This window comes from Tachyglossus aculeatus, chromosome 3 (assembly GCF_015852505.1).
Source record: "Tachyglossus aculeatus isolate mTacAcu1 chromosome 3, mTacAcu1.pri, whole genome shotgun sequence".
Classification (NCBI taxonomy): domain Eukaryota; kingdom Metazoa; phylum Chordata; class Mammalia; order Monotremata; family Tachyglossidae; genus Tachyglossus; species Tachyglossus aculeatus.
In genome coordinates this window covers 77,865,438-77,881,576 of record NC_052068.1, presented here as the reverse complement: position 1 = coordinate 77,881,576, position 16,139 = coordinate 77,865,438, and the positions used below count along the sequence as shown (strand labels likewise).

The following is a 16,139-nucleotide window of genomic DNA, read 5'->3' as shown; positions in this document are numbered from 1 at the left end:
GTGTCAGTCTTCTCATCTACCCTTGTGCCATGTTAATTCACCAGCACTGGTGTCATCTTTGATTATGAAGGACAATTATAAATATCTCAGAGGAGCTTCTGCAGGCTGCAGTGATGACATTTTCCCAGCAGCCGATGGCTTTTATAGTAATTGTGATATCCTGGTTTTAATCATACGTTAATGTAATCATAACAGTGACCACTGGGATGATTCCAACTAAGACATTTTCCAAACATTATAACTGCTTGTGGAAAGGGGCCAAAAGTTTGGTCAGGCCATATTAATGATGCATCTATTTTAACATAAACATATCTATTAATATATATCTGTCCTTTGTATAGAAGATGAGAACACTCACAGTGAGATCCAGGAGTGTGGCTGTACACTTGCAAAAGGCTCTCTTCCACACTGTGAGCTGTTCAGAACTGTCCTTTACTGTGCCATTACATTTGCAATTTGCAGGAAATCAATCAATCATATTTATTGCAAGCTCACCGTGTGCAAGGCACTGTACCAAGTTCCTGGGAGAGCACAATATAATAGACCCATTCCCTGCCCACGATGAGCTTAGTGTCCAGAGTACAATTTAACAATATAAAGGGCAGGTTCCCTGCTCACAACAGTAATGTTACTGCTTTAACTTCAGTCTCTTGGTCTACCAATCACCCATCCAAAGGAAGAGACTTCAACAAATGGAACATTCCTTCCTGATCAAGATCAGGAGTAGAAAACATGTTCCTTCACTTACCTAAGCAGTAGGGCTTTTCCCGGTTCCTGTGTCTCTCACGGTCGTAGCGGTACCCAGGGTAACAGGTGCATAAGACTCGGCCGAAGTTATCGGTGCACTGCTGTTCGCAAGGAGCCTCGGCACATACGTCGTAGTCTGAAAAATGGGCATGCACATAATCAATAATAGCAATCACAACATTCACGATGGTGATTCAACAATGGGGATGTACAGCAATTAAGCAATGGTATTTATTGAGCGCTTACTGTATATGGTGCACTGCACTAAGTGCCTGAGAGAGTCTGATACCACGGAGTTAGTAGACACATTTCTTACCCACAAGGAGCTTACGGTCCTAGAGGGGGAAACAAACATTAATCTAAATAAATAAATTATGGATATGTACATAAGTGTTATGGGGCAGACATGTGGCAGAACTGGGATTAGAACCCATCAACTCTGACTCTCAAGCCCGGGTTCTTGCCACTGAGCCACAGTAACAACAACTGTGCTATTTGTTAAGTTCTCACTATGTGTCAGCACTATTCTAAGCGCTAAGGCAGGTACAGGATGATTGGGTCAGGTACAGTCCCTGTCTCACACAGAGCTCACAGTATATATATGTAGGATGGAGAACAGGTACTGAATCCCCATTTTACAGATGAGGTAAATGAGTCACGGAGAAGTTAGGTGCCTTGCTCAAGGTCCCACAGCAGGCACACGGCAGAGCTGGGATTAGAATAATAATAATAATAATAATGATGGCATTTGTTAAGTGCTTACTATGTGCCAAGCACTGTTCTAAGGGCTGGGTGGGATACAACGCAATCAGTTTGTCCCACGTGGGGCTCACAGTCTTAATCCCCATTTTACAGATGAGGGAACTGAGGCACAGAGAAGTTAAGTGACTTGCCCAAAGTCACACAGCTGAGAAGTGGTGGAGCTGGGATTAGAACCCATGACCTCTGACTCCCAAGCCTGTGCTCTTTCCACTGAGCCACGTCATCTGGCTCCCAAGTCCGTGCTCTTTCCACCAAACCACATTGCTCCTCATGTAGTGGGGGGTGAGAAGGGGCAGCCTGAAAGATGCAAGGGGCTAGAAATCTTCTCAGTTTAAATGACCACACGGTCTCCTGGGCCTCAGTCCCTTCAAATGAGATGGAGTGATTGCCAACATTCCTACAAGCATTTCTATTCCTAGCACTTATCACACAGTAAGTACTTAATAAGTAATGTTGACTGTTACATTGTACTCTCCCCAGCGCTTAGTATAGTGCTTTGCACATAGTAAGTGCCTAATAAATATGATACGATTGAATGAAATATTATCACTCCTTCCATTGGTAAATATCAGCCAGCACTGTGCACTCTCAACATCCACAGGCAGGGCCCCAGAAGACAGGCAGGGGGACGAATGGCCCCAGATGATGATGATGAGGGTATTTGTTAAGCACTTACTATGTGTGAAGCACTGTTCTAAGCACTGGGGGAAACAAGGTGGTCAGGTTGTCCCACATGGAGCTCACAGTCCTAATCCCCATTTTACAGATGAGGTAACTGAGGCCCAGAGAAGTGAAGTGACTCGTCCAAAGTCACACAGCTGACAAGTGGTGGAGGCGGCATTAGAACCCATGACCTCTGATTCCCAAGCCCGGGCTCTTTCCACTGAGCCATGCTGCTTCCCCAGATGAGCAGATTCCTCTGAAGCAAATGACCCACCGGGATAAGCAGAGTTCTGCACCTTTTCGCTTTTTGATTCCTGGATGAATAAGTGGAAAATGAGAAAGGGGCCTCTGGAACTGACCATTTACTTGTCAAAAGTTCTCATCTTGGGCAGTAATACTGGTGGTAGTAGTAGACAAGCAGCATGGCATAGTGAATAAAACATGGGCTTGGTCATGTGTCAGAAGGTCATGGGTTCTAATCCCAAGTTTGCCACTTGTCAGCTGTGTGACCTTGGGCAGGTCACTTAACTTCTCTGGGCCTCAGTTACCTCATCAATAAAATGGGGTTTGAGACTGGGAGCCCCATGTGGGACAGGGACTGTGTCCAACCTGATTTGCTTTCATACACCCCTGCACTTAGTATAGTGCCTGGCACATCACAAGGGTTTAACAAGCCACAGTTATTATCATTATTTTTAGTAGTAGTAGTAGGTGAGTGCCCACTTTGTGCAGTGTACTGTAGTGGATGCTGAGGAAGTACACATTAAGCAAGTGACACATTCCCTGCCCATAAGCATTTTACACACCAATGGGGGAGACAAACATAAGCCAGAGACTTACTGTACCCTACTGCCCTCACTCAACATTTGCAATGAATCTCAACTCCAGTAATAACACACAGGATTAAACCAGCCCGATCAGTGGGTACTGGAGAGTAGCTGCTTGAATGGAGTTGCCACTCAGGCAAACCCCAAGGAGGAGAATAAGTAAAGATTTTAAGTCATCAATATTAAGGAATAGGGAAATTCATTAAGGAATTAATTAGGAGGCAGAATGGCCTAAGGGAAAATAATAAAATGATGGAACTGGGAATCAGGAAGCAGCATGGTTAAATGGAAAGAACATGGAGTTTAGGAGTCAGAGGTCCTGGGTTTTAATTCTGGCTCTGCCACTTGTCTGCTTTGTGATCTTGGGCAAGACACTATTTCTCTGGTTCTCAATTCCCTCTTAAAATAAAGTATCATAGTACAGATAGCGTGAATATCGTCATGTTTTCCCACATCCCATTCTCATGTTTGAGAATGGATGTAAGTGCTTAGTACAGTGCTCTGCACACAGTAAGCACTCAATAAGTACGATTGAATGAATAAGGATTAAATCCTACTCTTTTCTACTTAGGCTGTGAGCTTTGTGTGGCACAGGGACTGTGTCCAATCTGATTATTTTATTTCTACCCCTGTACTTAGTACAGTGCTTGGCATAGAGAAGGCACTTAAGTACCACAAGGAATTCTGGGTTCTAGTTTTAGCTCTGCTACTTTTCTGCTAGGTGACTTTGGGCAAGTCACTTACCTTTTCTGTGCCTCAGTTTCCTCATTTGTAAAATGGGAATAAAATATCTGTGTTTTAGATTGTGAATTCTGTGTAGGCTAGGGATTGTCTTGTCTCTGCCCTAGCACTTAGCACAGTGTTTTACAAATAGTAAACACTCAGTAAATGTCATTACAACTAAGAGAAGGAGGAGGAAAAAGAACAAGAAATTCCAGAAGGTAATCAAGGGCTTACATTGCGGAATGAGAGCATTTGGATAGCCATAAAGGAAGAACTTCTTAAATGTCTGGATTATAAAATACTGGAACAGGCCATTAGGAAATATTGTGTCATTTTCATCCCTAGAAAGCTAAAATAATAGACACCCACTTGTCCTGCATAGCTCAGCACTCACCTACCTGGATGCAAGGGGAGAGATCAGATGGCCTTTCAAACACCTTTCCAATTTTATGATTCTGTAAACTTTGGCTATGGTGTTTAGAGATTCTGGGTGGGACAGAGATAGGGTCATAGGAAGGGCCAGGAAGCAATCTGGCTAATAAGCCCCCTAAAATCTGTTGTTTCCTTAACCATACTGACTTCCAGGCCTCTCTGCTGCCTCAATCATTATCCTGAGGTTTGGTTAGATACAGAGACAACCGGAAGCTCCCTTCACTATTTAATTTAGCTAAATAATCCAATTTTTTTCTCTGCTTTCCCCACCAATGGAACTTTAAACATTAACCAGATAAGAAAATCACACTTGTGACTCAGTGTTTTTCTTCTGTTCAATTTATTTCCTTATGCACAATATTAGGAATTTTGGTGGTAGTGCAAATTGAAATCCCTTTCCCTTTTGGCACTAGCCACGAACCACTGTAGTCAATATTTTCTGACATCCCTTTTGGGGGGCTCAGGAGAAAGGCAGAGTCCATACCTGGGGAGGGAAGTGGTAGCAGGAATGGGGCAGGAACAGGGAATATAGTGGAACCAGAAGTAATGCTAAGGAACAGAGATGGGAGCGGGGGCATACACACAGCTATTTCTAGCAACCTCCTCTACTAGGAAGGCCACGTTTCCAACAGGCAGAAATCACCTCTCTGTTCTAGTTCATGGCACAATTACCTGATAATCTATCTACCCGACCTTAACATTTAGGTAGAAATGGATTTTTAGCTTCTGAAACGCCAAAATGATTCAACACAACCTTCATTTAGGTACATTGTGTAGTGTGTGGACCCAAGCAAATCTGGAGCAGAATAATAGATTTAGTGTCAAAAAATTGTTAACAAATGACCAGAAATGAACTGATTCAAATTTTGAAGTTTTGAAGTTACACTTTGAATTTTAAAATTACATACCTTCTGGAATGCATTGTCCAAAGACAAATTTATAACCCTTGCAGCATTTTTTCCTGGAAAAATAAAATAAAAGATGTGACTTGTAGATGACCTATGGCATTTGAAAAATGGCTATTCTTCTCTAAATGTCACCTAGACATAATTAAAAATAAACTATTCACTCAAAAGTCTCACTTAATGGGTGGGATTTAATAATGGAAAGAGAAAGAACCCAGTAGGGGATAGTAAGATTTTCACAGAAATTACAGCTCATGCCCTTGTTTAATTTATTTTCTAAGATTGCAAAAGATAAAGCAAATCAAAAATCAAATTAATTAAGGTCAATGCCACAAAAGAAAATGGAGACTAGCAAAAGTCAATTCTTGTTATCCTAGCGGTTAACCCCAAGAAGCATTTTGTTAATTCTTTTTATTTCTTCAGTTCACACTTTCCCCATCATTTACCAGCCAATTTTACTTGAGAAATGATTTCTAGATCAGATCACCCATCATTGTAGCACCCAGGTTTCTCACTCACTGTGACCATTTAAACTCTCTGGGGATCTCCAGGGGGAAAACTGAGAGGCTGAGGCCCAGGTGGAGGAGCTTGTGTTGGTTCATTAATCCCTTGCCCTGTTGACTGCCCTACTGACCTTCCGCTCAACATCTGGACTGGTCACCCAGGGAGTATTCAGTAAAAAACATGCTTTGCACATTGACTCCGCATACAGTAAGTGCTTAATTAATAATAAAAATCATAATCGCCATCATCATGACAATGGTATTTGTTAAGCACTTTCCTCTGTGACAAGCACTGTACTAAGTGCTGGGATAGATACAAGAAAATCAGTTTGGACACTTTCTCTGCCCCACATGGGGTTCACAGTCTAAATAGAGGGAGTAGGATTTAATCCCCATTTAAAGTTGAGGAAACTGAAGCACAGAGAAGTTAAACGACTTGCCCAAAGTCATACAGCAGACAAGAGGTGGGGCTGGGATTAGAACCAGGCCCATGCTCTTACCACAAGGCCATGCTGCTTCCCAATACAGTTGATTGATTGATTAATGAAACTGGAGCAACAGGTAAGCTTTTCCCTGGGCTTGGAATGCCAAGGTACCATGGCCCCGTGAGATGAAGCAGAAGCAGTGTGGCCTAGTGGATAGAGCACTGGCCTGGGTTCTAATCCTGGCTCTGTCACATGTCTGCTGTGTGAACATGGGCAAGTCGCTTCACTTCTCTGTGCCTCAATTACCTCATTTGTAAAATAGGGATTTAAGACTGTGAACCCCATGTATCCAATCCAACTTGCTTGTGCCCACCCCAGCATTTAGAACAGTGCCTTGCATAGAGTGAGAGCTTAACAAATATCACAATTGTTATTATTATTACTATTAGATAGCAATGAGCCTTGTCCCAAGAAGTCTGAGCTGCTGTACCAGCCTTTAACTGGATAACTTCCTCTAAGGGATTATACACTGGGAGAACCTGATTCTCCATTTTTACGTCTTCCTTCAGTCGATGAAACACTAAAAGCATCTGGGTGTTAACCCTGGAAATGGAGGATGGAGAAGGGCACAGCAGGGTCTTAATTTATCTCAGGGCAGCCTCTGTTGCCAAGTGCAAATAGGGTAGCCTTGGCCTCCTGGAGGCCTAAATTTTGCATTGCCTGAGTCAATCCATGCAAGGGAAACAAGCACTGATGCGACTCCCCTCAAATCCTCTTAAGCCTCACCTGCATTCATGTCAAAGGAGAAGGAAAATTCTCCTAAGACAACACACTTCTTGCTTCGGCACCATGACTTCGACATTTTAATTTATTTTCATTTCTGACTCCCTCTCAAGTCCGTAAGATCCTTGACAGCAGGAATTGTGACTACAGACACTAGCTGTGTGACTTTGGACAAGTCAATTAACTTCTCAAGGCCCTACTGAGAGCTCACCTCCTCCAGGAGGCCTTCCCAGACTGAGCCCCCTCCTTCCTCTCGCCCTCCTTCCCCTCTCCATCACCCCTGCCTTACTTCCTTCCCTTCTCCACAGCACCTGTATATATGTATATATGTTTGTACGTATTTATTATTCTATTTATTTATTTATTTTACTTGTACCTGTCTATTCTATTTATTTTATTAATATGTTTTGTTTTGTTCTCTATCTCCCCCTTCTAGACTGTGAGCCCACTATTGGGTAGGGACCATCTCTATATGTTGCCAACTTGTACTTCCCAAGCGCTTAGTACAGTGCTCTGCACACAGTAAGCACTCAATAAATACGATTGATTGATTGATTGATTGATTCTCTGTGCTTCAGTTGCCTTAACTGTAAAGTGGGGATTGGGACTGTGAGCCCCACGTGGGACAGCCTGATTGCCTTGTGTCTACCCCAGCACTTGGAACAGTGCTTGGCACATAGTAAATGCTTAACAAGTACGATAATAATTATTATTATTTTTAGTTCTCATAGCCAGTCAACTGCTAAATCCTGCCAGTTTTCCCTCCACAATATTTACAGGATCAGCCCTTCCATTCCTCTCGCACAGCCACTGCCTTAGGTCCAGCTCCAAACACAATTAGAATACTGTGTATGAGCCTCCTCACCATCTCTCAGCCTCCTGCCTCTCCCCTCTTCAATGTATACTGTATGCTGCTGCCACATTTCCCGAAACAATGGTTGGCACACTACTCTCTGCCCTTAGAAAACATCCAAGGGCTGCCCATTTCCCTCCACCTCAAACAAAACTTCCACTTAAATCACTTTAAGGAGAAGCAGCGTGGCTTAGTGAAAAGAGCACGAGCTTGGGAGACAGAGGTCGTGGGTTCTAATCCCGGCTTCGCCGCTTTTCAGCTATGTGATTTTGGGCAAGTCACTTAACTTCTCTGTGCCTCAGTTACCTCATCTGCAAAATGGGGATTAAGACTGTGAGCCCCACGTTTGACAACCTGATTACCTTGTATCTACCCCAGCACTTAGAACAGTGCTTGGCACATAGTGAGCGCTTAACAAATACCATAATAATAATAATAATTATTATTATACTGTATTCTCCCAAGCACTTAGTACAGTGCTCTGCTTACAGTAAGTGCTCAATAAATATTGCTGCTTGCTTAATTGATCATTTTCCAACAGGGTTCTGAGGCTCACTCTGTCAGAGGTCATCGGCTCTAGGGAAAAATCTCAAGTTTTCACCATTGGCTCTTCTTTCTCATTCCCCTAAAAAAAATTTGCATTTGGAAAATATGTGGCCCCAAAAGACATAAGAATGGCCTCATCCTCAATACACCTTTGAACTTCTTCCTTCTTGATTTCTTTCTCCTGAAGATAAAACCCCCTGGCAATGTCTGTGGGAGTAACAAGCACCAGTGTTTGCATAACAAGGCAAAGATTTCTCTCTGGTCATCTCAAACTGCATTCAGCATAATTTATATTATACATAATCTTGGAGACTGTATAAAATGTGCACCCAGGGTTTATTTTGCCATAGTTGGGAATAATATATTGTTTATTTTAAACCTTCATTTTCAATTGAGGGTTGTTTTATGTGCAAGATAATGATAAATTATGTTGAGCCATGGGTCATTCAGGGGATGAATTTGTGTCATTAACCACAATCCTTTGATCACTGTGTTAGAGTCATTTGGACAATTAAGATGAAACAACATTGAGAATATTAATTTTTAAACCACAAATCCATATATATCAAAGCCATCCCAAGCCAACCATAAAAGCCATATCTTCTATCAGAATGCCACCACATTTTGAAACATATTCAGTCACTCCATTTTAATCTAATTTAATAGGAAAATGGCAGGTTATTTCTGGTTATGTCACATTGATAATCCCAATTCCTTTGAATGTTTGGAAAGGACAGCAGCCTCTGAAATTTAAGTGCTTCCATCACAGAGGAGTAGACTGCACTTTTAACATGCTATCAAACATCTTGAAGGCCCATACCTTAGATATGCTATTTTAACTAGAAACAGGAAAATAGAACCATATGTTTAAATGTGATTTAGACTTGAGAATCAGAAACATATGTTCTTCCACTACACCCTGTTTACCCTTGAAGCAAACCACACAAGACATTTCAGACCATTTTTTTCTTCCTTCTGTCTTCTTTTTAGGACCTCACAGTGGCAACATTCATAATATTTAAGAAGACTATTAATTATATCTTATGATGGCATTTATTAAGCACTTACTATGTACAAAGCACTGCTCTAAGTGCTGGGGAAGTTACAAGGTTATCAGGTTGTCCCGGGGCGGGGGGGCTCACAGTCTTAATCCCCATTTTACAGATGAGGTAACTGAGACACAGAGAAGTTAAGTGACTTGCCCAAAGTCACACAGATGACAGTTGGCAGAGCTGGGATTTGAACCCATGACCTCTGACTCCAAAGCCTGTGCTCTTTCCATTGAGACATGCTGCTTCTCTATTAATTATATCTGTGCTCTTTGCTGGTGCTGGAAGCTCATGACCATTCAACTTATGAAAAGCAAAGGACAGCATTGAGCTTTGTTTCTGTGGAGATGGTGACACCTGCTATTTAACAATTTCTTGGCTGGGAAATTAAAACACCAGTCAATGATGGCTAATGGAAAACGTAAAGCTCCTTACCGAAAAGCCGGGCTTGAGCACAACCTGGGGAACATTTTCTAATAGACTTTGGAAATGGATGAAACAAGTTTTCCTCTGAGTATTTCTTCAGTTTATTAAACTTTGCTAGATGAAAATTCTATTTCGTCTTCCTCAGAGAAAAAGTACCTACAAAATTTGGGCCCTTTGAAAGATAAACACTTTAGAGATGGAGGATTCAGGTCTCACATCCTTCTGGGCTGAGTGAGAATGCTTCCTGGAGGAGGTGGGATACCGGGAGGGCTTTGAAGTTGGGGAAGGCCAAAATCTAGTGTTTTAATGATTTTTTTGTTAAGCGCTTACTGTACTAAGTGCTGGGGTGGATACAAGCAAATCGAGGTGGACACAGTCCCTGTCCCACGTGGGGCTCACAGTCTCAACCCCCATTTTACAGATGAGATAACTGAAGCACAGAGAAGTGTAGTTACTTGCCCAAAGTCACACAGCAGACAAGGGGCAGAACTGGGATTAGAACCCAGGTCCTTCTTACTCCCAGGCCCATGCTCTATCCACTATACCACAGTGCATCTATGAAGGGTGAGGGAGCTCCAACAGGGTAAGGAGGGAGAAGGAACTCCAGCAGGGTGGGGAAGGGAGTGTGAACAAGAATGAGAGGCAAGAGAGAAGAAGGTATGGTCATGGATTGGATGATTCTAGAATTTTTCTCTTCCCTCTCCTCAAATGTTTTCTACGTGGAGGTTTGGCTTTCAAATAAATCCCCTTACCCTTCTGGCTAGGGCAATGCAGTGTGGGATTCACACAAGACCCATTGCTGCCTTTGCTGTAGCTGAATTCTAACCTTTCTTGGCAACATTCTGGACAGTCCTTGCCCCCTTGGGGTTCCCACACCTCTAGGTGAATGGTTACCTGAGAGTTAGTTATTCGTTTGGCCATGGGGAGAGGAGGAGGAAGTTAGGACTGTACCACAGCCTGCATCCTGCTGCCTCCATCAGAAGGGAGAAGGATGGAGAAAGTCCATTGCACCCTTTTTTTAAAGATATTTTTTAAGTGCTTACTATGTGCCAGGCACTGTATTAAGCACTGGCGCAGATACAAGCCAATCAGGTTGGACACAGTGCCTGCCAGACATGGGGCTCACAGTTTTAATCCCCATTTTACAGATGAGGGAACTGAGGCACAGAGAAATGAAGTGACTTGTCCAAGGTCACACAGCAGACAAGTGGCTCAGCTGGGATTAGAACCCAGATCCTTCTTACTACCAGGCCCATACTCTATCCACTAGGTCACACTACTTCTTGCTTCTGCACCATAAGAAAAAAATGAATATCAGGTAAAATTAGCACACCAAAAGAAGCAACCCAGATACAAAGCAGGAGGACAATATTAGAAAATGACTTGGGGGCTACAGTGGCCCACAAGAAGAGTGTGAGACTGCAACAGTCAGACCAACTCTCCTCTTATTTGGTGGGGAGTGAGCTCTCAAAAAGACAGATGGTAACAGGGTGAAAAATGTTTCCATTGGTCAGGAGGAGGCATTCCATGTGGCAGCAAATGTGTCCAGGCCAGACCTGGGTCAGGCCCATGGATCACCAGAGAAGCAGCGTGGCTCAGTGGAAAGAGCCCGGGCTTTGGAGTCAGAGGTCATGGGTTCAAATCCCGGCTCCACCACTCATCAGCTGTGTGACTTTGGGCAAGTCACTTAACTTCTCTGGGCCTCAGTTACCTCATCTGTAAAATGGGGATTAAGACTGTGAGCCTCCCGTGGGACAACCTGGTCACCCTGTAACCTCCCCAGCAGTTTAGGACAGTGCTTTGCACATAGTAAGTGCTTAATAAATGCCATTATTATTATTATTATTATTATTGTTATTATTATTATTATTATTGTCATTATTATTATTGTTACCCAAAGCCAGTCAGACTGGATCAACCCAACACCAACTCAGTCTAGGTCAGGAAGACCAGGCAGTCCAGTCCCTCTGACTTCCACAATTAATTTCAATCTAGTGAGTGGTTCAGCAGCTAGGGAATACCTTTACATGGGACTGCTGAAACTATAACCCCCAGCATCCTTGGGAACAAAATGCACAATTGCAAGAGTGCCCCCAAGGACCTATTTTGGGGTACCCCCAAGCTCAAGTCTGGCCTTGGACCTGGGGGAAAGGAACCAGTATTGGGCTGAGCCCCAGATATCTAGCATTTGGTGGCAGGGACTTCATGGATCTTTAGGTAAAGGAAGCATGATCCACAGATAGAGGAGAAGCAAGAGACAGTCTCCAGGTAGTACTTTCTCTGGCCCCTGGGTCTCTTAGGAGATGGAAAGCGGAGGCAGAAGGAGAACACCTGCTTCAGTTGATACTAAGTGTTCTCTACACCTCCTCCCCTTGCTAATCCTCCTAAGCCCACCCAGCATTAGTGTCGAAGCAGATTAATAGGGGAGTGCTTCTGAGAGAAGCAGTGTGGCCTAGTGGAAAGAGCACAATCCTGGGAGTCAGAGGGCCTGGGTTCTAATCCCAGTTTTGCCATTAGCCTGCTGTGTGACCTTGGGCAACTCACTTAACTTCCCTGGGCTTCAATTTCCTCATCTGTAAAACAGAGATTCAATACCTGACCTCCCTTTTACTTAGGCTGTGATACCCATGTGGGACAGGAACTGTGTGTGATCTGATTAACTCGTATCTACTTTAGCACTTACTACGCTGTTAGGCACACAGTAAGCATGTAACACATACCACAGTTATTTATTACTGCTGAGTCAGTCATACTTATTGAGCACTTACTATGTGCAGAGCACTGTACTAACTGCTTAGCAGAGTACAATATAACAACATAACAGACACAGTCCCTGCCCACAACAAGCTTACAGAGGGAGCCTTCTGTGGGACAGGGACTGTGTCCACTCTGTTATCTTTATTTAGCGTAGTGCTTTGCCTATAGAAAGTGCTTAATTGAGACCAGAACAAACACCAATACATACGATAAGAATATTGTGCAGCTACCGCCATTTCTTTCCACACACACCCCCAGAGTATTGCAGAAAATAGTAATAACTTGGCATGGTTGAATTTTTTTATTTTTCCAAAGAAAAATGTATATTTCCTTTTGTCCTCAACAACCTTGTGAGGTGTGGAGGGGCAGGTATTATTGTCCCCATTTAACAGTTGAAGGAACTGAGGGTTAAGAAGGTTAAGTGACTTGTCTGAGGTCACAGAGTAGGTCAGCAGCAGGCCTGGAATCCAGGTCCTCTGACTCCCAGATGCATGTTTTTTCCACTAGACGACGCTGGGGCCATTTATTTTTCTCTAACATATCCAGGATGAGGGGATCCTTTTCCCTTCTAGTCTGGGAGATGAAGTCCTCCTCTGAGGAAGGAGGAAGGAAGAGTTGGGCTCAGTAGAAGTTATGAGAGCACTGGGATTTATTAATAAAGAGTCTGGCATTCAAGAACTCATTGGCAATCCTTCTACAATGTTTACAATCCTCCCATTATTAGCATTATTAGAGTGGAGAGCCCAGGCTGGGGCCATACACCGGTCTTTGGGAAACTGTAGAGTGTTCAGAAAGAGCAACAGAGGAACTGGAAAGCAGGATTTGTGAGGAAAGGCTAAAGGATTTGGACTGATTGGGTCTGGAAGAAGGATGAAGGGTGACACTGTCTTCAGCTAGGTGACAGCTTATTTTAAGGAGGGTGGTAACCAGCTGGTCTGTATCATCAGAGGCTGGAACAAAGGGGAAATAAGTGTCAACTTCAACCAGAGTGGTGATTTCTGTTTGATATTCAGAACCTCTGATAAAGAGGATTGCCAAATACCTGAACAGACTTCCATGGGAGACTCCTTCCCTGGGTAGCTTTAGGAACGGGATAGGCATATCTCCATCCTGGACTGGTTGAAAGCAAGCAAGGACATTAATATTTCCTCCAGCATAATAAATTTGTGTATTTCATCAAATGTGGGAAATCTGGTTGTTTCTGCCCCATCTCCAGGCAGTTGCTTCCAGCTCTGGGACTAAGCTACACCATGATATATTATTCCTTTGTATTTTTAAAAGCAGCCTAATCACACATCTAGATTCCGAATTTTGAGTTTAAAAATGTAATATTAGTGTCTTTTTCAGCAATTTTGTTTCTTCACTTAAACTGGCATTGAAATCTCAAAGGAGCCATAAAATGTGAAATTGATTTCAGCCCAGGCTGTTACATTCCACTGTTGATTTACAATAGCAGAGGCGTAACAACAACGGCATTAACATCAACCACAGGACAGAGCAGTTAATCACTGATATTTAAAATCTGAATGCAGACTTCTTGTTTGCGGGGAGGGGAAGAGAGGGCAGGGAAGGTGGTTTTAACAGCAGCCAGATTCCATTATCCAGCTACTGGGCTGAGGATCCAAAAAGAGTCCTGATATGCTGCTTGAACTTGATTCTACAGAAGCTGTTTAGAGATGTGGGTTGAAGTCCTATTTTTTTTTTAATGGTATGTGTTAAGTGCCTACTATGTGCCAAACACTGTTCTAAATGCTGGGGTAGATTTAAATGATTTAGGTTAGATACAGTCCCTGTCCCGCATGGGGCTCACAGTATGAATGGGAGAGCCAACAGGAGAACCGAGGCATGGAGAAGTGAAGTGACTTGCCCAACATCACACAGCAAGCATTTGTAAGAGCCGGGAATAGAACCCAGGTCCTCTGACTCCATACTCTTTCCACTAGGCCAGGCTGCTTCTTCCTTAAAACTGTTGCCGGTATGCCCTTTAAAAGTTTTCCTGACCACCTGAAAATGGGAAGAAAAATGGTTTGTTTGGGACAGAAGCTACCGTAATCAATCAATCAATCAATCGTATTTATTGAGCGCTTACTGTGTGCAGAGCACTGTACTAAGCGCTTGGGAAGTACAAGTTGGCAACATATAGAGACAGTCCCTACCCAACAGTGGGCTCACTGTAATAAGCAGATGTCACAGAGCTACAACTGCAGAGGGTATTACTGCAACTTTGTGCAGGGATTTGTAAGTGAGATAGGGGAGGAAATTCATTAGGATGTTAGTCTGTGACAAGTACCAACCACCTAATCCGATCGCGTTTGACTTGAAGAGAGAAATAGCTGAACAGGAGACAAGGAGCGCTCCCCAGCCACAGGTCTGGCCTGGGTACTCACTACTGCTCAAAGATTACTATGGCAGCAAGAAAAGAAGTGAAACTGTTTCATGCTATTGAAAAATTCCACCTCTTCTTATGAGCAGCCAAATTGGTTTTTCCAAGCACAGCCATGAAGCAGATATTATTGGTTCCCCAGTCACTTATGTGAGTCCATACCAACAGAACATCAGAGATGTTCACAGAAATTAAATGTAGATCTTCTGATGCTCTGGGCTTTTTGGAGCAACCTTTGTTACTACTTCTAATAGCTTCGAGAGTCTCATTCTAGAGGATAGGCATGTCTTCACCGATATCACTCTCCTGGGCTGAACGTAATGGTTGAAAAAATTATCTCAGATGCATTGAATGATTGACTTGTATCTACCCCAGTGCTTAAATCAAATAGTAAGCACTTAAATACCATAAAAAATGTGCGGGGTGGGTTTGTGCTGTGTTTCTCTGAGCAGCTAAATAAATGGGCAGGATTTAGAGTCCCTGCTATAATGGCTGAATGACTTGGGGAATTTTCCACTGAAGTTTTTATTTCTATATGGCCAAATTTTAAAAATATTACCTATTTAGGTCTGAAGGGAACATGCTTAACAATTCTGTTTTATTGAACTCGTTCAAGTGCTAAATACAGTGCTTTGCACATAGTAAAAATTCTCAATAAATACCATTGATGATATACCTTTCTTCATCTCTGAGTTGCCCTACACTGCAGCAAACTCTTTAATAGCTGCTTTTGAAACTTACTCTATATACTGCCTCCTGTGCTCTCTCTGGGGTCCAGTACTGTGTTGCCTTAGAGAGTATTTCTGAAAATGGATTACAAGGAACTAGCATGGAAATCCATTTCCCCAGATCTCTACTTCCTCTTCATCCCTACCTTGGACCCTATTCAGAACTCAGAGATTCAATCTCAAGGAAAGATACTAGCCCCAGCTATTGATAGCTACAATACTGTCATTTGGTGCCATGGACATCACTAAAATGTAATCTAGAATTGGAAGTAAATTCATGAAAAACATTCAAAGCCGGAAAAAAGAGGGCATTTAGAGGATGTATGAATGCTAAGGAATGAATGGTTTTACAGGCTTTTGTTCTTACCAATGATCTACTCCTTCCCATCTCACAAGCCCGCAACCTTGGTGTCATCCTCGCCTCTGCTCTCTTGTTCACCCCTCACATCCAATCCATTGGTATACCTGCCGGTCTCACCTCCGCAACATCGCCAAGATCTGCCCTTTCCTCTCCATCCAAACTGCTACCCTGCTGGTTCAATCTCTCATCCTATCCCGACTGGATTACAGCATCAGCCTTCTCTCTGATCTCCCATCCTCCTGTCTCTCCCCACTTAAGTCTATACT

At 43.0% G+C, this 16,139-nt stretch overlaps 1 protein-coding gene across 1 annotated transcript in view; it reads right to left on the bottom strand.

Moving 5' to 3' along the window:
• Window positions 1–16,139, bottom strand: part of CCBE1 (collagen and calcium binding EGF domains 1) — a 266,022-nt gene that overhangs the window by 36,399 nt on the left and 213,484 nt on the right. Inside the window, exons 3-4 of the mRNA XM_038744031.1 lie at window positions 5,063–5,115; window positions 749–883 (exon numbers count right to left, since the gene is read on the bottom strand). Coding sequence (XP_038599959.1) covers window positions 749–883; window positions 5,063–5,115 — 188 coding nt within the window. The remainder of the gene's footprint in view (window positions 1–748; window positions 884–5,062; window positions 5,116–16,139) is intronic.